The sequence below is a fragment of the Aptenodytes forsteri genome, unplaced genomic scaffold (assembly GCF_000699145.1).
Source record: "Aptenodytes forsteri isolate BGI_AS27 unplaced genomic scaffold, ASM69914v1 Scaffold183, whole genome shotgun sequence".
Taxonomy (NCBI): Eukaryota; Metazoa; Chordata; class Aves; order Sphenisciformes; family Spheniscidae; genus Aptenodytes; species Aptenodytes forsteri.
The window spans coordinates 2,218,941-2,243,577 of record NW_008795918.1 but is presented as its reverse complement, the minus strand read 5'-3'; the positions used below and the strand labels follow the sequence as shown (position 1 = coordinate 2,243,577).

Below are 24,637 nucleotides of genomic sequence, written 5' to 3'. Positions count from 1 at the left end.
AAAAAAAAAAAAGCAAGAGTTCACAAAAACATTTGAGAAATGGCTCAAGTCAACTCAAAGCTCACTTGGTTTTGGCTGGGACTCCGGGCTCACGACAGCTTCAGCCTGCCAAAACAAATACAACCACCCATTTCTTCCCAATGCTTTCACTCAGGGAGGGACCTGCTCCTTTGCTTTCCCCTGCTATGATAATGACATGCCTGCTAGGATTTGATTGGGGTTCATATCCCTGCCTGCCTTTGAAACAATTATTATTCTGTTAATTGTGAGAAGAAAAGGACTTAAGTGGCACCTCGGACTGAGATAATAACCAATAGCTTCCAGATAATTGTTATGTGCTGTAATTAAAATAATGCACATCATTTAGGCAAAAAGTTTAAAAATACCTTGGGGGAAAGTAGTTCGGGATATAATTCAACACAGGGAATCTGTATAATTTTGGTTGTAACCACAAAGGAAAAATGTAGAATTTAAGATAGAAATTATTCATTTACCAGGCAGAGTTAGTATAAAAAAGTGTATTCATCTAATAAGAATGAATGTTGTGGGTATATTTACAATGTTTTATGCATATGTTTACCCATAAGGAATGACTGCAACATGTATGTAAAAGCAGTTTTCAATTAACCTTTTTTTATATTTTTAAAATTATTTGATACTTTGTCACTTTTATTAAGATAAGAAAAGCTGGTAAGTGGATACAAAGCTCCATTTCAAAGCACTCTGTCATCTATACTGAATCTCTGCACTAGTGACAATCAGAATACCCTGGTTTTCAAAACTCCTTAATTTTAGCCTTGAACATGAGATCATGTTAACTCAGGTAACGCAGTGAAAAACCTCTCAGCTGAATAACGATAAACATAACAAGAAAGAATAATGCTGCACAAAACACTAGGAAAGACAGTGGATTCAAGTAAGTAATATTAAATGAGAAAAAACTTGGCTCAGCTTTTAATGATATTCCACACGAAGTGCCTTTCTTTTTCTAACACAGAGTTGAACTCTTGAATCACTACAAATGCCTTAGTCTAAGAGGTAGCTGGCAAACACGGTGGCATGAAAAGCATCTTGAATTAGACTTGGCCAGTTCCAGATGAGCATGCTGACTTGAGCTAGTTATAAACATTTTTACATTTCTCTTTTTTTTTAATTCTCATTTGGGAAGCTGCTGGTCCCTCTCCCAAACAGATCAAATTCAATCCACAACACAGAAGCTTTGTTACATTCCATTCCATTCCTTGGATGCATTGGACACTCTACTGCCTACTCAGGAACCCAAAGGGAACGTACAAAATGACACTCTCAATGCACTCTAAATTACCTCTGGAAATTTGACAGAAGCACATATTTACCTTTGTTCACCAGCACAACCAACTGCAGCAAGCTATACTAGTAGCACACTCAAAGATGACTTCTTGAAGACAAATAGGCAGTGGCAAAACTGAGAAGACTCAAGAGTTCCTTAACGTTGATGTAGGTATTAATCCTAGGCTACTGCCATGTTCTTTCTGTCTGGTTCTTAACGTGCACACAAAAGCAAACAGCAGATGGTCAATTCATAAGACCGGCAATACTGGCACAATCAATACAGAGTCACTGACCTGTGCCCACATTCAGCCAACCAGAGGCTGACTGATCAACTGAGATCAACTGAGCAAAGACCAAAGATGCTTGGAGAACACCTGAAGAAAGGACTTCATTCATCGGGTCAACTGAGTAAGGCTCTTCATGGTCCAAGGTAACGCATTTACAAAAACCATTTTTCATTTCTCTTCATATATAGTGGTTTGATCTCTTTCTCCTTGTAAATCTGAATTTCTCTTTCAGATGTGGGAAGTGGGCATTTTAGTCTTCATTTTTCCTCAAACTTTATCAAAGGGCCATAACATAGTCCCACTTAAAAATGTAAGGAAATACTCTAATGAATAACTATTATAGATGTAAAGATACAGAACTGCCTATTTTCAGCATTAAAAGCAAAAAATATTTCCAAGCAGCTTTTCTAATTGGACTAAAAATATGCTAGGCAGCATCCAGTTTATCAGTTCTGTTTCTGAAGTGGACTCTTCATCCTTTCATTGGAAATTTGAAGAAGGACTCAACTACAGTAAGGTCAGAGGCGTTAAGCAGTCAGGACACAGGGAAAAAAATAAGGCAAGCAACATAAAACAGCCTTGGGTTTTTTCTTTTTCTTGCAAATGAAGAAATGTACCATAGAAGTCTCCTACCTGCCTGACACTTTGCACCTCCAGCACTCAAGGAGCAAAAGGCACATTAGACAGCTGTAGGACTCCTATCTGGAAGAAGCCTAATGTTTCCTGTCCCAATCAAAGGCACTGATCCCACCAGGGCAAGCTATCAAGCAGCTACTTGGGCCAGATTGGTGAGGTTAAAGTTATTTACTTCTGGCAATTTAAGCCCAAACTGTAAATGCTTATTCAGTCTTCTTACAGCTTTAGCAACTCAAGCATGCAGGACGACGACCACCTTTGCAGGGCTAAGCTGCAGTTTACCACTAGTTAGAATTAAATAAAAGCAGAAAGACAGATTTGGAAAACCTAAAGCACTTTCAAAAAATTATACTCTGCTCCAAGACCTAACACAGTAATAGACTCTCACAGGAATAGCTATTTCCCTGGCAAGATAGTGCAATAATGCAATTACTGCCATTTAATTAATTTATATTCTCAAAATCTGTCTCCTTACAATTTGTAAGTATTTCGCTTTAACATCAAAATAGGATTTTCTGCCCCGGTTTGCCATAGCAACCCCTGCAACAAACGGCAGTTCTCTATATAAAGGGGGGGCTCTTTCAGCATGCATGCACAGTTTCGTATGGTTTGTTTTAAAGCGGGTCAGAGCACAATGGACCTTTTCTACCGTGTGGGATTGAACACCAAGAAATCTCACTTCAAGGGCTGCCACGCTCCTCTGCAAAATGAAATGACACTGCTGCTAAGTCTGGATGTAATTACAGATATGAAAGGATGGCTGTGAAAGTTTGCTTGTATCTTTCTCGCCCTCCTATACTATAGATGTATTTGCCATACAGCTGTTAACATCCTGAACAAGTAACATACAGCAGACTTAACATTTCCTTTCATTTTATTTAAGTGTTAGTATACAGTGGTGGCTGTTAAAGCACGTTTACCACTAAAGAATGAGACCTCTGTCTGTCTCTATTGCAGGCAGAGCTCTCCCCTGCCTGCCGGTGCAGCCCCGGGCAAAAGATATACCGGGAAGCCTTGACCTCCAGCCCAACAAGGACACTTAGTAGGGCTAAGGGTAATCCCGACTCCTCCTTGCTCATTCAGTTTCTCGAGCTGTTTGAAGCAATCATTACCAACTCAGCTACATTTTGTGGTCGTATTATAAAATGAATCATTGTTCAACAGTCCAAGATTGCTAAACTCATTTTATGTGTGGTTTAGAGTCGAGTCATTGGTTGCTCAGACCCCTCAGAGTTGTACTCCCTCCAGTCTAGTCGCAGCAGGGAAAGCGCTCGTCCTTGGCACTAGTCCAAACATAGGATGGTGTAACAGAGCAGAATTTGGCCTCTAGTGCTTGTTCTCACAAGCTCTCCATGAGCTAGCCAAGATTTTTTCAGCCACTTCCTTCTGAGGAGCTTTTACCTCAGAGAGTCTGTAGCTTTTGTGCAGTCTTAACACGATGACTTCCGGGAACTGAAATACCTACCACTCCTTTTGAGGTACTCTGATTACACCCTCCCAAGCGCAACTTCTCACTACATGTTCCTATAGGCACAACTTCTGTTTTAAGAGAGCCTGTGGAATATTTGATGTTGGGATTTGGTAGGAGTGAATGAATGCTCCATTATTCACCCTGGTGGTACAGCAGTGGTTGCTCTGAAGTTTTACAATGCAGCGTATTGCTGTAATGACATCATATGACATCATAAATCTCCTACGATTTCTAAAGCTTCTGATGAATGTTCCTACATAACTACCTTGTTAATAAATGAAAAAAAAAGTTAATCAAAGAAAAATCTTGTGCATTTGTGCAGTATTTAAAAGTCTACAGACAAGTAATAACCACCTTATGCTTTAAAGACAAAACTCTTTACCTTAAGCTCCAAAGGAAAGAAGGCACCACCTTGATTTATGGATGCAGTTAGACAGGCAACCCTGCTTTTACATGAAAACCTCACAAAGAAAGCTCCTCTGCAAAAAAATATGAATCTTAATTTCAAGTAATATTTCTCACAAGTTTTCTGAAAACAAAAAGTTACTGTATTTTTCTTATTACATCCAAGCGTTTATGATATTGCAACCACAAATAGTCCAAATTAACAAATATTTTCCCCTTCTTTTAAACCTTCCTACATACACGTACATATTAGTCAAGCTAAAGACCAACTCCTCAGTCCTTGCCAAAAAGGTGGATATTTGCCATCTCCACCTTCAGTCAAACACACACACAGACACCCACACACCCCCAAAGCAACACCATAGCCTACTGTAAGCCTCCTAACCTCAGGCTTCATGTGTCTCCCTACTCTCTGCAGCTTTCTCCTTCCTCTGGTCTTAAGAAAAGTACTTGAAACCAGGTCAAATCTTACATATATTAAAACAAACATGCCTCCCCACTTTCAGTCTCAGAGCTCCAACGCTTCTGTCCTCTGAGGACACAGGTCATCTTTCTCCATGACTCTGCAGAGGTAGGAGGATTCCTACAAGTAATTTCTATTTTATTGTCCCAGTGTAAGTCACTGTGTCTCAGGTATTCACATAAGCCAGCAAGAACCTAAACACAAGCTTCTACTATGTATTATAAAAAATACTCAAATTACTCTGAAGATCATTAAAAAAAAAATATCCTGCAAGTGGATGGCTTTCATATAAGGAAAAACGTTCGGTAGTAAAATGGCTTTGACCTATCCCTCCTGTAGCTAAATAACTCACTCCAGAATAGCTGTATTGAGTTTGTTTTTCCATATTAGGACACAGCTGAAAAATGACGTGGATGGAACACCCCAAACAAGCTCTTTGCAAACAATCAACAGTGGTTACTGATCCTATAGATAAACATATCTGAAGCTGTGTTACCTATGCTCCCAACCTGCCTCCCAACAGGTTATTTACTTCTTCACGTAAAACAAGTTTGAAATGTAGCTTGAGATACGTCTGGAAATAAAACTCCTGTTTCAACCTCTGTCCTCAATTGCATCAGTGGAAATCGAAAACTCCACTGACTTCAGAAGCATTTGACTTTATTTACACTGCTGTAACTTAAAACATGGCTTAATTTTCTTGTAAAGAATCCCTTGTTGAAGCTACAGCACCGACAATTATGAACACTAACAGCATTGTGTGTGCTGATTTTGGACTCTACATCACACAACTGGATGCCCGTTTAACTTTTGCATTTCACTTAGCCTTCACACTGAGACAAACCTTTCTAGTTCCATTTTTGGCCTCACTACAGTAGTACCAGAACACTGCATTTAAGTTTCCACCATTGCAAGGAATATTTGACTCTGAAATATGCACCTCACACTTAAGTTTTAAGAGGTCAGGACATCATCTCTACTAGTACCAGCTTTTTCACTTCTGTTCTTAACTCTTAAGGAAGCAAAGCCCCAAATGAAATTGTCAGCCTATACTCCTCCCAGCTCATAAAGCCATGTTCAGTGTGTAGTTCCCGCTTTGGCATCTCTCTTCCTTTCCCATCTCTCTCTTCATAGGACGCCTAATGGAAAGCACTGCTTTTTCATAACCTTCGCTAAACTGTTAGCTCCCTTAAGCCACTTTCAGCCCCAGTTTCTGTCAATCCCTATGCTGTTCTGCCAGAACATCAGTAAGACGCTAAATAGCATATGTAGTTTCAGGGAAATATCTAATCTGCTATTTTTGCAAGTTCAAATTGCTGTGCTGCCGATAGTAGGAATGGGATAATAAGATATTACTCAGTACTGAAATCCTCTTTTTTCTGGGAAGAATTAGAAAACAGATGAACTGTCCTATAATATTCAGTGGTTTGCTGAGCATGACTATGGTCCAGCCACATGCCATAGTGTATATATAGCCTTACAAGTTTATAACATACTGAGGTTTCTGCTTAATTTAAATCTGCTACTGAATTCTAATATCTAGTTCTCTCGTTTCCCCATCTCCACACATCCCCCACTGGCACTCAGTGCCAAAGGCTCAGAAACAACGAAAGGGCCACAGGAGGCCCCGGACGTGTTTGAAACCAACACAGACCCACATACCATCACACTGTCACATGCCTGCACAGCCGCAAAGTAATGTGCTTCAGAGAGCAATACCGTATCCCAAAGTTACCGATCAGCTTCTTTTTGTTCCCAACAAATTAAAATGCTTGGATTCTTTTCTATTCCATGTTCTCATGCCAAAGACACGATCATGCTCAAAAGCTTCTGGTGGAATCCTCTAAGATTTTATTTTTTATCCCTACAAATTAAATTTTTAAAGAGAAGCTGAAGCACCTCTCATCAAGAGCCCCAGAAGTATGGGGAAGAAATTGAAAATGTCAAGAATTAACAATGCTAGGTATTATACTCCCACACAGGGTTAATTTTGTTCCAGAATAGCATGCAGAAGTCTGTCCCACCCATCAGATGAGCTACTATACTTCTATTAGCGTTCTGGCACCTCCTTCTGTACAAACGTAGCCCTTTTTCTATAAAGCATGTTAAAAGACTTATATGTATATAAAGCATGTATAAAAGACTTAATCCAGCAAGCATGGAAATAAGGGGCTTTTTTCGCTTCCAGATTTAAACTCGTCACTCTTTATATCAGACAGCATCTTCTTCCCCTTAAATACTACATCACACAACTAGCTGGATGTAAAAAGACATTCAGTAGGTGTAAGAGATCAGGGGAAACCAGGACCAGCCTTCCTCTACAAAGAAGTTGCTGTACCACAAGACCTGACTCGATGGGCCAACGATCCACGCCAAAATTAGAACGTATTTCATCTTTCTTCCTGTGAAGCTACAAACTGCACCTCACAACTGCTCTGGGAAAGTAACTGCACGTTTTGTAAAAGACAAATGTTATGTCGATATAAAAAGTTATTTTGTCATAAACCAATTATTACATTTTGTACCTAAAAACATGTGGACTAGGGGCTGCCTATCTACTACAGGATATGCATGCTACAGCTACATTGCTCCAAATGCAAATTTAGCTACACATCTTGCCATACAACACATAGGATGGTTTTAATAGAGTTAAATACAGTTCAATTACCAGCAGCTTGCATCCATACCCAGTTCCTGGATACATGGCCACATAAAATCTAGACAAAACGCTAAGCACTCAAAGGAAAACAAGGTACACACTGTCTATTAATTGCATGGGAGTTAGCACTGCCATCACGTAATCCTTGGTGAAAACATGATTTTTTTTTTTTTAATTTGCGATCTGTTAAAAGTCATTCCGTTTAAACAGCATTGCACAATTTCCAGACAACTGAATCTGTGAAAAAAGCCTTATGGCTTTGTGTCAGGTCTTTCCACATTATTATGGTGCAAAGGCTACATAAATTTATCTCCTTCTAATTCTGGATTTTTTAAAATATCAAGACACGGGGTTTTTTTTCCATCTGCATCTAAGATTTCTCCATCTCCCTCACATTTACATGCAAAACCAGAGTTTATGCACAAGAGACACAGATAAAAACAGAAGAATTCAGTAGAAGCCTTGAAGATGTTTGATGCGACTTTTGTTCTGTAACAGCCTCTCCTCTCACAAAATCCACATTACGGCCACGATTGTATAGGTGTTTTTTTTTTCTTTTTTTTTCCCCCCCCAGCCTCTCCTTCCACAAAATCCACATTACGGCCACGGGGCACCACAGTGCCACGTCAGTACTACAGCTGTACCTGCAACTCCATCCCAACCTTGCTTCAACAAGAAGGGGAAGGAGAAGAGTGGGACAGGGGCGTTGCTGTACCTTGGTGAGATGACACAGGTGCTTACTACACCCAAAAAACGCGCCCCCCCCCCCCCCAAAACAACAAACCCCCCAAACCCCAAACCACCACTGCTGTCCCTCACAGAGACATGACATCGCTATTACAAACAGCGTAGAAACACTTGCTCTCTTGGCTGTCTCTCTTCTTTTTTGCTTTCTCCCTCCCTGCACACTCAAAAGTGTAAAGTACAAAAAGTCCTTACAAAATGAAAATTTACTGCAGATCCACAGAAAGGAAAGGGAAAAAAATCTCATGTTTTTATGATAATAAAAATAATCCTTAACCTTGTTATTGAAATAACTTTTGATTATTAGGCATAAATGTTTTTTTAAAGTGTAATGCACATTTCACCATAAATGCTGCAGTTTTCCTCTCATCACTCCTATCACTCAAACTAGACCTTGGAAGCTCTCTAGCTAAAAATTACTACACTTCTTTCCTATTTGCTTTTATAAAATCACATACTACCCTTTTGGCCCCCTTCTAAAAAAAAATCATAAATGCATACATACAATTTGGCACTGGTCTTTTAGTAGCTGGGAATAACAATCAGCTTAACAGAAGCAGCTTTGTGTCAGTAAACTTCATAATAAAAGTACTTCTGGATAAATAAATAAAAGAATGTCTCTATTATACAATACCAAACTAATCCTTGTGATAAATTTATTAATTCAGCCCTTGAAAGGTCAGTAGAATATTAATTTGTTCCTTTATGAACAATATACTTGCACTAAATAATGTAATAGCATTTAATCTAATCTGGCTAAATAGATGTTCAGTAACATTCGAGCAGCCTTGGCACCAACAGTGACACGGTTCAGTAAAAAATGGTAAATTTACTATAAACCATTTTAAACTTTCAATGACGGAATAGAAATCCATGGAGAGTAGTCACAAAAGACAAACCTTTAATAATTGCCAGTTTCAACTAAATTCTGCCATAAGGGTAATATTCAATTCTTAAAAGTAATACGTCACTTTCTACTAGTAAATACCCAGTTGTTTCCAAAGGAGAATACCTACTGGTTGTGCTGTAGGGACAGGAAGGGGGATTTGTTCAAGATTCCTCCAGAAGTCCCCAGGAGGGAAGGAAATCCTGACTGCAGCACCATGGCATCCCCGCAGGTTACATGGCACTAACGGGGCCACGGCAGGAGCGCCATTTCCCTGTACATCAGGGAAATGCCCACCTCCAGTACGCTGTCCTATACATCAGCTGTGCTTCCCCACTAGAAACCAGACCTGTAATCCTTCGCCTGTGTGCTCTAGTCTAGACTGTGGCATCTCTTACCTAGCTGGAAACTACCGTTTTACATATAGCGTCACCTTTTTTCTGAGATAAAGCACGCTTTTGAAATCAACAGGTCTTTCCTCCGCGAACGAAAGAAAAGTTCCATGTTTGATCCAAAAGGCAGATTCCGCTGCTCCTATGAATGCATATAAAACATATTTCCTTTGGAACAGATTTATCCCATTCTGCGTAGGGTTTTATTTTATGGGTGGGGCTGTTTTTTGTTGATTTGGGTTTCTTCATTTCATGGCAATTAGTTGTAAAACACCTTAAGATGCATTGCTAGAACGACTCCTCGACAAAGAGCACTTTGTATCTTATTGTAAAATATTCAGACACTCAACCCAAACAAATGGTGTCTGTAATAAAAATACTGCCATATATCTTCATTTGTACTAGAACAAATCAGTTTTATTTGTTCATTCTGCATTTTAGTGTCATAGGTCTCTTAGAAAAGATAATTTATAATTCCTTATGCAATTAGATATGAAATTAAGTCGTCTTACTCTGCAGAAGAATTTATAATAAAGAGACCAGGTTCAACCAGTTCCACTGAAAATATTTTGATAGCGTCAAAAAAGACAGCATAAAAATCTTTAGTGTTTTAACAAATTAACACATGCCTTTTGGGTAAAGTACTGTACATGCTGTTAATCTTTTAATTAGGTTCTCAATTTCACATACACATTTATGGTAGGGGGGATTTTTAGTGATCAGAAAATGCAAATGCATGGTGTTGCTATGCTCTTTTAGCAGAGATATCAGAAAAAAAAAAAGAACTAGTATGTGTAGCCCTCTGTTTAAAAGCTCCACAACAAAATATTAATAAATATTTGTGAATATGACCAACGAAATACCATTCTTCATTCTTTCAAGCAAATACAGCTTTCAGATTGAGAAAAAAAAGACTTGTTCTCCATGCTCAAGACACAGAAAAATAAATTTTTATGTTCATAATGCATGTAGTTTTTAGACCCATCATCAACATTTAAAAATATGTAATTGATGCTATCTATATAAATGGATACATAAATAGTGACGTTTGAAACATATTCTACGGTAGCATTTCACAAAATGCCAATTTTCTCACGCTGACTGCCGCACAATTCTGCCTAAACATCTCCTTCCAGGATCTTGAAAAGATTTAGTATTATCTATAGCTCATTACTTGATACATTCTTTTCCTCAAGCATTTGGTCCATCCTCAGTTTCAACACAAGATAAACACTTTTCCCCCCACAACTTCATAGATTCTATAGCTGGTGCCGAAAAAAAACCTACTCAGAAAGGCAGACAAATTGCCATCAGTTAACGATCCCTATGCCAAGGGACATTTTTAGCACGGAGTTGTCGCTGTGAAAGTAGGAACTATCTACTAGCTATCCCACATAATGATTTTTGTTAGAAAAAGGAAAAAGGCCAAAATGTGGCTAAGCAGCAAATATATTATAAAAACAAAGTATGAAAGCAATTTAGCTAAGAATCCTGACTGGCACACACATTCTCCTCCTAGCTTGCTTGTTTGAATTTAACTCTTTATTGGTAACTGCGAAAACAGCCAGGTGAAGTCAAAGAAGCTGCATGTACAAATCTGGGGAGTGAAAACGGAATAAAATACGGACCCCAGATCCCAACAATAGCTTTATTGTTTAATTGAGAGCTACTTCATCCTAGAAGAATTATTTTGCTGTTGGAATAAAGTTGAAAGTAAAATTGCCCATAAATACCCGGTGAAAAATACCCCAACCTCATCTTACTCAACTTGATGCAATGCCTTTTTTTAACCACAACTGTATAAACATATATTTTTTTAAGTTGTCTGGATAAATCAAAAGTATTCACTGGCTGAAAGGAAGACAGAGCATGAGCAATTCTCTGTAAGCCCTGCACCAGCATGGAGAGGAAGAGACACCCACCCCAAATAACCAAGTAGCTCAGTGGACACGAGGAAGACATACACACCCGCTTCTCTCAGCCACAGCTTGAATTTGAACCTTCATCGGTACTCTCTGAGTGAGTTTCCAGTGAGCAGGACAGTAGGCAAAAGGAGGTCACTAATAGCATTGTCTTCTTCTCATCCTTTTCCATTCTGTAAATGTAGCCATTTAACCTCCTGCAGACCCCTGATGGCAAACAATGCAGGAGGGCAGACTGCCCTTGTAAAATTCAACTGGTATGAAAAGATGCAAACATCAAATACAGTTGCTGATTGACAGGTTCATTTATATTCCAGTAAGGGCCAGGAGGATTAAAGCTGGGTCCCTTCTACAATGCCCACATGCGGTGGTGAGAAACCCTCCGAATTGACCCTTTGCTGTCAGTGCCAGAAGGATCTTTCCTAAAGAGACGATCGGACACAGAACAGGGGTCAGTGTGTTTGCCCTCTCTCTTTTATGTTTGTTGGTTTTTTTTAAAACCAGGAAACAGTTTCCATTTATCCTCTTTAAGTTTTCTCCCCTTTGTTAGGTTTTCAGTTTCAAAACAAACTGGTTTTCATGCTTAGCTTGTCTATGTGGTTAAAGGGGACTGAGAAGTACTGCCTTACACCATGAGCTTGCAAGGGACCCCACAGCCAGCACCGTTGCTCTCCACACGCTCAAACCAATTCTTCTTCACACGTGCAACGAGATCCAGACCAGGGCACTGATGAAAAATAGACTTCGGACAGACCGGTCAGCAGAAAGAGCTCTGCTTTCTCCCCAGCAGCATATCCATTACAAATGCTGCATAGCGGAACCTCCGCCCAAGGCAAACCAGAGATCCTAAAAGTTGGGATGTGCTTCCCGATAAGCAGAAGCCAATCTGCGGAATAAGCCCTGCCTCTGCTAGGTTACAGGAAAGAAGTGGCTGGAGCTGGGCTCGGCTTTGTGCTCCTGTGGGGAGGGCAGATGGTGCAAGGCAATCTGCAGCTGGGGCGAAAGGCATCTCCTTGTACCACAGGGTTAAAATGCTGCTTCCCTCATCTAGAGCAGGGACTGGAAAAAATCTCAGCAGACAAGAACCCCAAAAAAAAAAAAAAAAAAGGGGGGTGGGGGGCAAAAAAGCTACCCTAACTTGTGTTAACTACCACCAGGCTTTGCTCTCCTCACATACTACTAAATGTTTAAATATTTAGCTTGTTAGCTAACAGGCTGCTTACTGCACCTCATTTTCCTTCTCTGGACAGGGGAAGACCTAGTCTAACCTAATTTATTCCCACTTTTAAATACAGCACTGCTTCATTATCAGATTCATGCCAGAAAAAGACAACAAAATTTTATATTAAATTAAAATTAATAAAGACCATTTCCCAATTTTCCTCAAAAATACCAGTGGTTCATGGGCTTGTGGGCTTAGCTGAGAGGTTGGGAAGGGGGCCAAGAAAAATCAGAATTTATTATACGCTGGTCTAAGTTTTTAATTGAGTACACACAGGCCTTTCAGAGTGAACTTGATTTTTATTTTACCCCAAACTACTATAAGGGTTGCTGTGACACAAAAAAGCCTGTGGCTCAATTTCCCCAGCATTTCTTCATTGGTTTATAAAACTGGCAGAATACGTGAAAATCTTTCCTTGAAGAGCGCGGAGCTTGAAGGAACTTCTGTCCTGCAGCGTTACCTTTTTACACACAGCCTGCAGCGTAAAGTGAACGGAAAGCGCTACAGAATACAGCCCTCATCAAACAGAAGCACCGATTTGCTGTTACGGCCTTAGCAGTATTTCTCAGAAACAAAGGGGGAGAGAGAGGAGCAAAAGGTTTAATGATTTCTACCCATAGCACAGTCTGAGTTTGATCCATTATGACTGTGGCACAAACAAATGACACACGCCACTGCAACAAGTCCACTAGAGCCCCCGGAGCCGTCACCAAAATATGATGCATTTCAAAGCACTTGCCCTCAAACTCCCATCGCAGGTATGCGAAGTCTCACAGACACGCAGGGAAGGAAGAAAGGGTGTTTCACTGGGACAGCTGAAGCCTGCTCTGTCCACTCCGCTTCCTCCTTTCACCCCTGCCTGCTCTCCTGCTTACCAGCCGTGCTGCGAAGTTGCTGTGAAGCGCTGAGCTGTTCAGGGCTACCTTTGGTTACCCTCCTTTAAGCTGTTCAAACACTAATAAATTACCCATTTACTTATACTACCCAGATGTTTGCCATCTAGAAAAATAGATTATTATTTGTAGAAGGTTTTGTTCCATCACGAGAATCCTGTAAATAATATATTGGGATCAGAAAGCCAATACCATGTGGCAACTCTTACACACACCAGCATGGGGGGCGGGGGAGGGCAGGCCGGGAAGAAAAGGAGAGAGACGCTTCCTGACCGCTGCAGTCAGAAGTTAAGAACTTTCACAGTGAGCTTATCGAAGAATCAAGTATTCACTAGAGGTCATGCTGTTGGAACAATGAGGTTACTTAAAATAATACTACAGATGGAGAATGAGGGTGACAAGTAACCTGAAAGGTTGGTTTATTAATTGGATTTTGATCTTTTGTTTCCATACGTATATTATACTTTTATATAAATACATATTTGTGTGCGTGTATATGTATAAAATATGTGTGTTTATATTCTAGATTAAACTATATGATATATTAGATATGTATTTATATATATAAAACAAAGTAAAACATAAAATATATTCCATTTTATATATATACATAAATATGACATCCTAACATATCATGTTTTCCACAAAAAAAAACCCACACTAATTTTAGTAAACCCTACAAATATAAGCAGCCTCAATCCCTATCTCTTCTTTTATTTTTTACGTAAGATTTCTTAAGAGTTCCAAGCAATGTTTAAAGAGAACTCTGGGGCTTTAATTGAAATGGCATGAGATGCTGAACCTTTAACAACAGTGTCTTTCAAACCCTGTGTCCATTATGCACTGAAATGCCTATCAAAAAACAAAGAAGGAAGAGGTTTTCAGCATTCTCATTAAATTCCGACTTTCTCTCATGGTTCCTGTAATTGAGTTTCACTTACAGTTGTCATGAAGTTTTGTAGGGTAGACAAAACAGTGATTTGCTGGTAAATGTCTGTATATAGGGAGGGGGATAAATATTTGAGAAGTACTCAGCCCACTTTCTTCAAACATCAGGGAGAAAGACAAAGAATACAACTCAAGCAATGTACAATTCGAGAAGGAGCAGCTTTTACAAGGAAAACTTTGATCTGGATGGCTGAGTATCGCTGCAAGAAATCCAGTCTGCTTAGCAATCCCACACAAGTTGTCATGAAATTGCATGTCAGAGTTTACTGCAAGATGTCCATTTGAGTCGTACCCCTCACACATATTACTGTTAAAAGATTTGATTTGGGCCTTTTACAATTTAACCTGCAAAGCTGGAGAGAAGAAAGAAGAGCCTACCCATAAAAAGCGTCTGCAATAGAAGCAAGGGGGGCAGAAGGGGATTACTAAAGGTAAGGACCTGTTAATTATAGATGGAGTAAGACCGAACTGCTGAAAAGAGCTGTGAAGAGGGCTGGGTTGGTTTCTTTCGTTTGCTTTGGGGTGGGGTTTTGTTTGGTTTTGTTTAAGATGCATTGGTTTAGCAGGGTGATCATAATCCGTAGCAAAAGAATTTGAGCTGAGAGAAATAAGCAACTCTACATGGAGTGACAACTCTGTTAGGTGAGACCACTGTGCTATCTCTGTACAGATGAAAAAGAAAAAAGTAGCAGCAAACAGTGACAGAGACAGGAAATGACCCAACATTTAGTTTGTTGATCACTGTGTTGTCTTAAGTCATTATATCACTAGTGTCTCTCCTATTCATTAAAGCCAGTATAATACTGACTAGAAGGTCTTTGATAACACGAGCAGGGAGCCACGGCTCCAGGGAGACACTGGGCACTTGGCTGAGGAGTCAGAAGATCCCAGATTATAGCACCCTATATTGCACATATTCACAGGAGAAACCTGAGGCCAGGTTTCCTCTCATTTTTGCCATACTGCTACCTTGCACTTGTGTTAAAATAGCGTATCTGGTCTTCCCAGCTGCAGCAAACTTAGCTGTACATATCAAGCACAGTTTAGCAGGGTTTCACTACACTTTTACTGTACCTTTCTTGATACAGAACTATAAAACTAGCTTGTGCGTGTTCAATACAGCCCCCAGCTGGTATGTTCTGCCTTTACCTGACATTCAATTGGAAGCTATTGCGGTCCTGGAGACAGTACAGATGGGAATATTTCACAGGATCTTTCCCTACTAATTGTCTGCTCAGGTCCTTCCAATTGCCCCAGAGCCCTACCCTCTTGGACCAGCTTAGGCAAATCCATTTCCTTATCAGTATTTACACCCTTCAAATGTTTGTACACATGGTTATAATCCCCTAAGTGGCAGGATGGTCATACCGGTCTCACAAAAGCTAGCCAGAGCAAAGGAGCCCAGCGTTCAGGCTGCCACATTCTCACACACAGAAGCCTGGGGTTTGGACTGATACGCTAAACGTCACCATATCAAACAGATCCAATCTTTGCTTTGAAATACTACTTAAATGCAGACCGCAAGTGCACGAGGCCTTCAATTAACAGCAGAAAGCAGGGCTGAGCTCACATATTTAGACCCTTGAGGGAAATGAATGCACTTGCAGCCTGAGTTCCTTCCTGCCCCAGCCGTATGCACTATGGATGCAGAGGAGAGCCCTTACATGTCTGTGCCTTGGTTTCCTTGCTATACAGTCAGGAGATCCACCTTTCTCTCTTGCTGCAGCTCACTGCAAGGACAGCTCCAGTAGTGCTCCAGAGCTCAGTGCTCTGCAGAAGCTCCAAAGCCAAGCCAAGCCTGCCTTACAACTTCCCGTGGCTGCCAGCAACATCAGAGCCTCACAGGCAAGGCAGCTGGAGAACGACAGCTGGTCCTGAGATACACCTCTGGGTGTCATGACATTAGAGCAGAGGTACCCCATCAGCTACTCTGGCCAGGCACTGACTGGCAGCAACAAAATTCTCCTCTTCCCCACTCCAGTCATGCAAGGCTGACAGGGCCGATGCCGTCTGACCTCAGCTCGCTAAGACACGATCCCCACAGAGCATTACTCTCCTCCATGCCCAGCTATTGCAACTCCACACGGCAAGGCAAAATACTTAAACCTCTTCTGTTTCTCATTCTTGTCTTACACCTTCCCCACTGACCACTGCCAACATCTCCTTCCAGCCTTCCGCTCCAACCAGCCACCCCCAGCTCTCTGCAACCATAAGGCTTCCCACTCTTCAGTCAGTACACAGTTTTTCCCTCCACTGTTTTCTCACCTCTCCTTCTGCTCCGCTTGGCATCTCAGCACCAGTTTCACTCTTCTGTACACCCCTTTGCTTGTGGTGGCCACACACAGCAACTAACCCAAGCAACTACTTTGCCAGTGCCCTGCTAAAGCCACCCATAAACAGCAGTCAGGGCAGGCACTCCACACAGCCCTGCCAACACACCTAGCAGAAGCACCTAGGAGGAGAAGGCAAACTCCATTTTGATGGCCCATCCAGCTTTGCAAGCTTTTGCAGACAATGTGCACCAGTTCTGTGTATACACTCACGACAACTAACAAGGAACTGATCAAAAGAAAAAATATATATACATATATCCACAAGAAATCACACTATTTTCTTTTTCATATGGATTCTAAGAAAGTAGAACTTGCTAAAAGTGTCAAACTAGCACTGCTCTTCCTCCACCCCACACTGAGGAGGGAATCAACTTTCACAGCAGGTCCCGAAGCTGCAGGACTGCACACAGGGTACTTCATATTGCAGCTACTTTCATACTACTTTGGTCCTGGCACTCAGTACTATATACTGTATGTAGCCCCTACCAGTTCCCTTCTCTTGCACAGCCCAGTTAGAAAAGTGTCAAACTAGCACTGCTCTTCCTCCACCCCACACTGAGGAGGGAATCAACTTTCACAGCAGGTCCCGAAGCTGCAGGACTGCACACAGGGTACTTCATATTGCAGCTACTTTCATACTACTTTGGTCCTGGCACTCAGTACTATATACTGTATGTAGCCCCTACCAGTTCCCTTCTCTTGCACAGCCCAGTTAGAATACCCCACCCACCAAAATAAAAAAAAAAATTGAATCAGGGTGTAAATTTTGAGGGAATCAACTTTCACAGCAGGTCCCGAAGCTGCAGGACTGCACACAGGGTACTTCATATTGCAGCTACTTTCATACTACTTTGGTCCTGGCACTCAGTACTATATACTGTATGTAGCCCCTACCAGTTCCCTTCTCTTGCACAGCCCACTTAGAATACCCCACCCACCAAAAAAAAAAAAAAAATTGCATCAGGGCATGTAAATTTTATTAAACTACACATAGAACAGGTGCCCCTTTAAAGCATGACTCTTTTCCTCTCCGGAAGGCACATGTAGCAGGTTCCCTAGTGTCAGGTGTAGACTCAAGTGATGAAAGAAAAATACATAAATGTTTATTAAACCTTTGTTGCCATTCACACCACCAACTTTCACACCCCAGTGCCAAGCTGTTAACGAATTCCCATGCTGTTCCAGAAGACTTTTCACAGCTCCTGTCAGAAAAGGGAAGTTTCACGAGGGCAGTACTCACTGGAAAAGTCTCTGCTCTTGCCACCATCAACAAAAAATGTTTACAACCAGCTGTTTGTGGAATAAATGTGTCCTGCCCAAACTGTGTGGGAATAAAGACCTTCTTCCAGTGAGGCATGGGGCCACCTTCATGTATTCCTCCTGATACATATTTGTCTCAAGATTATTTATGCTAAGACTTCTCAATTTACCTAATGACCGGGACTAAAAATTAGCCGTGATAAGCCAAGTGACCACGAGCCGGTACGTGAGGCTCCAGGCCAGGTGGCAGCTGTATGTGCAGGCTACAGCTCACATGCTCGGACACAGCGTCACCTCCTTGGGGAGCTCTGCAGCTCTAGGCTGCTGCCCAGGCAGGCAGCCCCACGGCGGGGCTCCTTTGGGCACGCAGACTCCCCGGGGAGGCAACGCACCACCTAGCCCTCCATGCCACGTTTCCTTCCTGGCACCCAGACTCTGCCGTGCTGCCGTACAGCTGGCAAGTGTGAGGCAGGGCCCTACATGCAAGGCGCGCACCGCCCGCTCGAGCCTCAGCAGGTCTGTAGAAGTGCCACGGTGAACTGCAGCGAAGGCGGTGTGAAATTGCACAGCAATTCTCTCTGCTGCCACAAATCCTCTTTTCCCCCACAACTAGCTCTTTTATCTGCCACTGGAGACCCTGTTCTAAAAGGAACAGGCAAAGGCAAGATGTTTCCCACAAGATGAAGTGAACATTGCTACTCCTCTCAGTCATCCAAAACAAGAGGGGGGCGAAATGAAACACTTTCCCAACTCAAAAGGTGACAATTATTACACGCTACATTACAGCTTAGACAGCCTTTACAATACAGAAGCTTTGACAAGCTCACATTTAGTTTGTCCCTGGAGGACATGGGGACACCTACTCATGTCAATGTTTTGCACAGCATGTTGCTCAAAGCTTTACCATTTTGAAAAATGCACCTGAGGATCTTCAACTTCTCATGCAGATCCTGTAATTCAGCTGATCATAAAGCATAAAGAAGAACTAAGTGACTTTTATCAATGTATATTGCTAAATGAAATCAATCCCAAGCACTAGAACAGCAGCAGACTTTTCCTACTACCGGAATGAATAAAGCAAATAGCTTTATTTGTTTTCCTCTTTTTAATATCAGAAAATTGTGTTCCCAAATAAATCCTTATATCAACAATTTAGCAGCATGCTTCTGTCAATCCTAGTTGACAAATTATAGCCCAATATTCTATAAATTTTCCCATTAAACTAAACAATCTCAGAGATCTATTAGCACTCTGTCTCTGCCTGTACCTCATCTCTCAGCTTGCAGTCAGCTAGCACAGAAGCAAGATACTACAGAAGATGCTGCGTACTTCAGCTTCCTATCTTACAATCAGCATGACCTGCAGTATTTGCCCAGGATGTATAGAAGACTTTGGAGAACTGGAGAACAGGTAAATAAACTCCAGGTTTATTTACCTGGAGAACAGGTAAATAAACTGACCAAGTAAGAGATTTGTTAGCTGACGGATCTTTAAGGTATTTTCTGTCGTTTCTAAATATTATACCATCTGATGTTTTCTAGTGGAAGGTAATTGCTGCCTTAAAGACAAAAATGCCCAAGCCTTTTCTTTTAGACTTATTACAACAATTAGAGATTCAACTTTTATTTTCTAGATGAGTTACTCGAGCAACACATCAAGCAACAGATTAGTATCTGAACCTGCTCATTGTCAAAGCCTGTAGTTCAAAAACGCAGTGGCCGTTTCCTCCCTGCACAATGACTAATTCCCTTCGTGAGTCAATCTGTCTCTCCTCCTTGATATTCTCACAACAGAGAGATGCTGCAAAAGCCAAGTTCCCCCAAGTGAGATGCTCAGCCAGTGTGGATCACTGCACTGCATGGCATGCCTCCTTGGAGCAGGTTTCTTGCAAAGCCCGTTCCCCTTCGTAAGTGCCAAGAATCAAATCTTGGCCACCTAATGCAGCGTGTTCCACATGTTAGCTCGCAACACGTTGAGCAACTGTGTTAACTGAGATGGATAGTGCTGTCAAACAGGAAGCTGGCTCACCAGGATGGAAACAGTGGGATACGCTGACCTTTTACTTTCAGAAAAAAAGCATCCCTAAAACGACATGAAATGTTTCATATTAAAAAACAAAACAACTACCTTCTCGCAGGGCTTTTATTACCGTATTGTGTAAATAAACACATGTGCATGGTTTTCTGCCTGTATGCAGAACCTGAGCCTCTCTCACAGAGCAGAGGCTGACAGAGGAAATGAATCATTATCACCCTGCTTGGAAAGAAGTTTGTACAAGGAGCGCTGCACTATTAACCACTGCCTGGAACTCCTGGATTCAGCACCACCTCTGCTCCCTCTGCTCGCACGTTCAAATACCTAGCTATACAAAATAACTAAAACCAACGTATAAAACCCAAACCCCCAGGCAAAGCTTCTATTAAACCACTCTAAATGTGCACAGGTTTTACTGATGACATGAAGATGAAACTGAAATTTACAGGCTTCTCATCCAAAAGAATAAGCACTGAAATAACCTGTTTAGTATAAAAAAGCCTCTTGAAATGCAAAGTTCATTCTGGAAAGACTTTTCCCAACCCACCACCTCCTGCCCGTCTCCCTCAAGATTAGGATTTTAGGTTTGTTTTTCTCAAGCTGATATTTTGGGTAGAAAGAGGAAAGCTTTGTTTATTTTAAGATTTCGCTGCTACTGGAGAATCATCGCTAAGTGGAAGAGCCTGTAGAGCTTTACAAAGGGCTTTGCAGCAATATAGTAGGTAGGTGAAAACAGAGAAATCGGCCTGCACGTTTAGCACTACAACTATTGGCCATAAAAAGAGCATGTGTATATATATAGCCATTATATACAATGTATAATTTTAAAAATGAAAGACTATAATACGCTGTTCAAAATTGCCCTGATACAAAGAGGAATACTAGATGCCATCTAGCTGTACACCTAGAGGTTCTATCCAGCTCTTCTGTGCTGACTTCCTTGAAGCAGCAGCCTGCCTCGTGGTACAGAACAAATGTGTCATGAATATGCTGACTGATCATTATCACCAGATTTCACACTTCAGCAAGATCCAACTAATGCCTTCTAGGCAGGCTAACAAGGTAGGGCTTGTTGTACACCTAGTTTAAGATTAAGCCATCAACACAACTGATATAACCACTTCCAAGATTTGCCACCAATTTTCTTGCTTTCTCCTTACACCGAACAACCTCACGTGCTGCCTTCTGCCAGTGCAGAGAAGAGGGAAAAGAACTTTATTGAATACCTTGTGCCTGAGCTGCAGAACTGTGGGAATACCCCAGAGCCAGGAGCGCTGTCTCCACCAGCTGGCTAAAGAGCACATCTTTGCGAACCAGAACGAACTCAGCATGCTCTTCTCGATTATCGTATTCAAGAGAGGCGTCCGACTGCTCCACCACACAAAAGACTGGAATCATCAAACCTAGATGAAAAAAACCAAAAAAACAACAAAACATCAATAAGAGAGGAACAAGAAATGTGTCATACATCTCTGATTAAAGCTGTAAATTAAAACACCTCCTAGAAGGCTCATCTGAAGTGGAAATCTGCCTTTCTTCCCTGTGGGATAGCTTTTGTTTTCTTTCCAAGGGAAATACTGAAGTCTCATCACTTGACTCATTTAAAAACCACACTAAAAACTCCAGAGAATACAATTCAGGAACAGAATCACAGTCAGCATGAGGACGAACAAGATTTCCTAATAAGACCTTTTCAACATTGCAGAAGTCTTCTACAGTTCCATGAATGTCCCTACTCTTTCAGGTCAGGGCTTCTCCACATTCAGCCATACGAAAACCTGACAAAAACACCACTTCTGCTTCCCTCCACACAGTGACCGTATGGAGGTATCCGCAGAGGCTAGTCCCACATGCAGTTCTTGGCCGGGGTAGGTTTATTTGCACATTTTCAGAGCATGGCCAGTCTTCTCACTGTGCAAGGAAAATACCCTTGCATTGATTTTGCTGAAAATGATAATCTTGTGTTGGCAGCTGATGGTCATGCAGACCCAGAGAGGCCAGTGGCTGTTCTCCCGCTGCATGTATGGAGAGAGTGAGAACAGCTCTCTTCGAAAGAGGATCAAGGATGAGGAGGAACCACATAAGTGGAAAACTCAGGGGGTGGTCTGGATTCAATTTTGTTCTGTTTTATTGTAAATTTACTTTTGTGGTTACAGGATCAAGTCATCTATGGCAATAAATTGTGGGGCATGAACTTAAAGGGATTCAATACTACAGACAGTAGAGAAACAAGCCAATTTGCAGGAGACGGCTCTACAGTACTCGTGCACGGAGGGAAGATGGAACAGAGAGAAAACCTACAGAACTGCACGGCCAGGCTGTAGTCAGGGAGTGGCAAAGGAAAAACCATTACCTCCAGTCACAGAAATTTATTAATTGGTTACGTACAATTTGTTAGCCCATAGATAAACTAGGAAATATTGGGGCAGAGACAAATCTCAGCCTAAAGCAGTTCTCCAAATGTGCTATCTAAGGCTCGTAACGCTGCCAGGAAGCTCACCTCTCACTCCTGTTCTTCAGAATGAAATAGAACCATTTCCAGTAAATAACAACTATGAAAAATAACTGAGTATATTTACAAAAGGCCAGATACAAATCACTGTATTCCTGGACCAGGCACTTCTTTAAGGGAAAAAGAGGAGAAAGCCACATTTCAGTTCTCCTTCCGTACAAAGTCAGGTAAGTATCTTCAAGATCTTCTACTATCAGTAGCTTCAGTATCTACAAACCAATAGTTATATATCCCTTCAGAGGAGTCACCCTGCCCTGAAATAGATATAGTCACACCAGTAACAACTGCTAAGGGACTTAGATCCTCCTTGTCTTGAGTTTGCAGAGACTAGATTTACTTTAAAATATATTTTAGATACACAATTCTCATTTAGTGACCTATACTGGCATGGAGCGGCTCCCAATCTGACATTCTAACTGCAGGCCAGCAGCAGCGGCTACAAGCTGAAATACCCAGTTGATGTGTTTTAGTTCTTTGTTTTAAAACACATCCTGAAGTAATGTGTAAGTAGGTTACGGCATCACACTGATGCTGCTCCTTCTTCACTGCTTGATTCCGGGTTAAACTGATGCATTTTGCAAGTTCAAGCAGCCAAATTCTAACACACAGTGTTAAAAAAAAAAAACCTCAGTGAAAAAAAAATCTCTAGTGCTTTCCTGAAAAGACAGTGCAAGGCTGATCCTGTTCCTCTGAAATCAATGACAAAATTTCTATTCCTATCAAAGGTTAAAAACTGAATTCTGTTTGTCCATAAATCATTTAACTAGTTAAAATGAAATTTAACCTCTGTAAGCGACAAACTTCCCCTCCTGTCAAACATACAGTCTGCCATAGCACTTTTGATGGGGCTATTAATATCTTAACAAAAGCTTAAGATACTTGGCCAAATGCTGAGGCTTTGATATCGGTTGTGTAAATTACATTTTGGCAATGTAAAAAGTAGGTGAATGCAAACTGATGAGAGGGATGCCACAGCGCCTTTTATCCTCCTGCTGGATACTTTCCTTGACACACAACAGTCCACCTTTTCAGCACAGATGTTGAACCTATTCTCCACACTCGTTGTTTACTGTCTCAATACAAACAAGATGTCAAATGCTAGAACTGATGCTGTACATGACATCACTTTATGGATGGCACGAAGGACCCACAGGACTCTTGCCCATGATGACTTTCCTGCCCCTTCCTGCTGCCCATGCTTGCAGGGACCCTGCTACAGAAACAGCTTTTGCAAAAACATCTCTGAACTCAGTGACCCAGCGTAACTGATGACAAGCTGCTATTAGTACCTTAAAAACAGAGAGCAAAGGGCAGGTTACCACATCTGCCACTGCTAACCCATTCTCATGCCTCTCGCTATAGTGTCTGGAGTCTTAATACCAATCTTATTTTACTAAGAAACAACAGTAATCCAACTTATTTCCAAGTAAATCTCACTCCAAGAAAGTTCCATCTGCTTTGCCCTCTATTTCGCACTGGAGAGTTAAGCTATAATGTCTCCAATGGATTTATTGCCTCAAACTTCTCTGTTTCCTGATGTTATCTGAAAATAAATTAACATACTTTCAGTACGTTGGAATCAGAAGAAAAAACATCTGCAGCCAAAAGTCAACATGCTCTTTACACACTGATATACACCATGTCTTGCTCCTAGATGCATATATTACACCTCCAGCTCACTACAGGGCCCTTACAGAAAAGCAATGCAAGTTAGTCACTGCTCATTGTCATTCCAGTTGAAGAACTTACAGCAATACTCAGAGAGCAGGAGATCAAGCATCCATAAAGAAGTCTCACATGCAGTGCTACAGCAAGGCAAGCCAGCCTTACTCATAAATCCTGAAATTCCTCAGCTCTTTCCCTAATGCCCGATCAGCCAGAACTACCGTCATCCTCCCTCTCCCATGCATACGCACAAAAAAGGCTTAGGTCCCTCTCACGCTGAACTTCCGTGCGTTTGCTCTCCCAGCCTTAGAGAGGTGCTGCAGTGAATGATGCTGTACAGCTCATGGTAGATGACATACGGCACTGGTTTTCACACACGGAGAAAACAAGGGGTAATCTGAGGGCTAAAAAGGAAACACTTTGTCTCCTTAAAGGATGAACACAATGCTGGAATGCACACAAAACATTAAGAGCGATCACGAATTATACAAAAGACTTTTTCTCCTTGATGTTAATTCACTTAACCAACTTACAAGCAGCTCTTCCGTGCTTCTCACAGAGCTTTCACCCCATATAGATAGCATCTGCATAAAA

At 41.3% G+C, this 24,637-nt stretch overlaps 1 protein-coding gene across 1 annotated transcript in view; it reads right to left on the bottom strand.

Annotated features, from left to right (window-relative positions):
• The window catches only part of SATB2 (SATB homeobox 2), a 114,624-nt gene extending 93,360 nt beyond the window's left edge, over positions 1–21,264 (bottom strand). The window contains exon 1 of the mRNA XM_009284677.2: positions 21,093–21,264. Within this exon, the coding sequence (XP_009282952.1) occupies positions 21,093–21,264 (172 nt within the window). The remainder of the gene's footprint in view (positions 1–21,092) is intronic.
• Between the last annotated feature and the right edge of the window lie 3,373 nt (positions 21,265–24,637).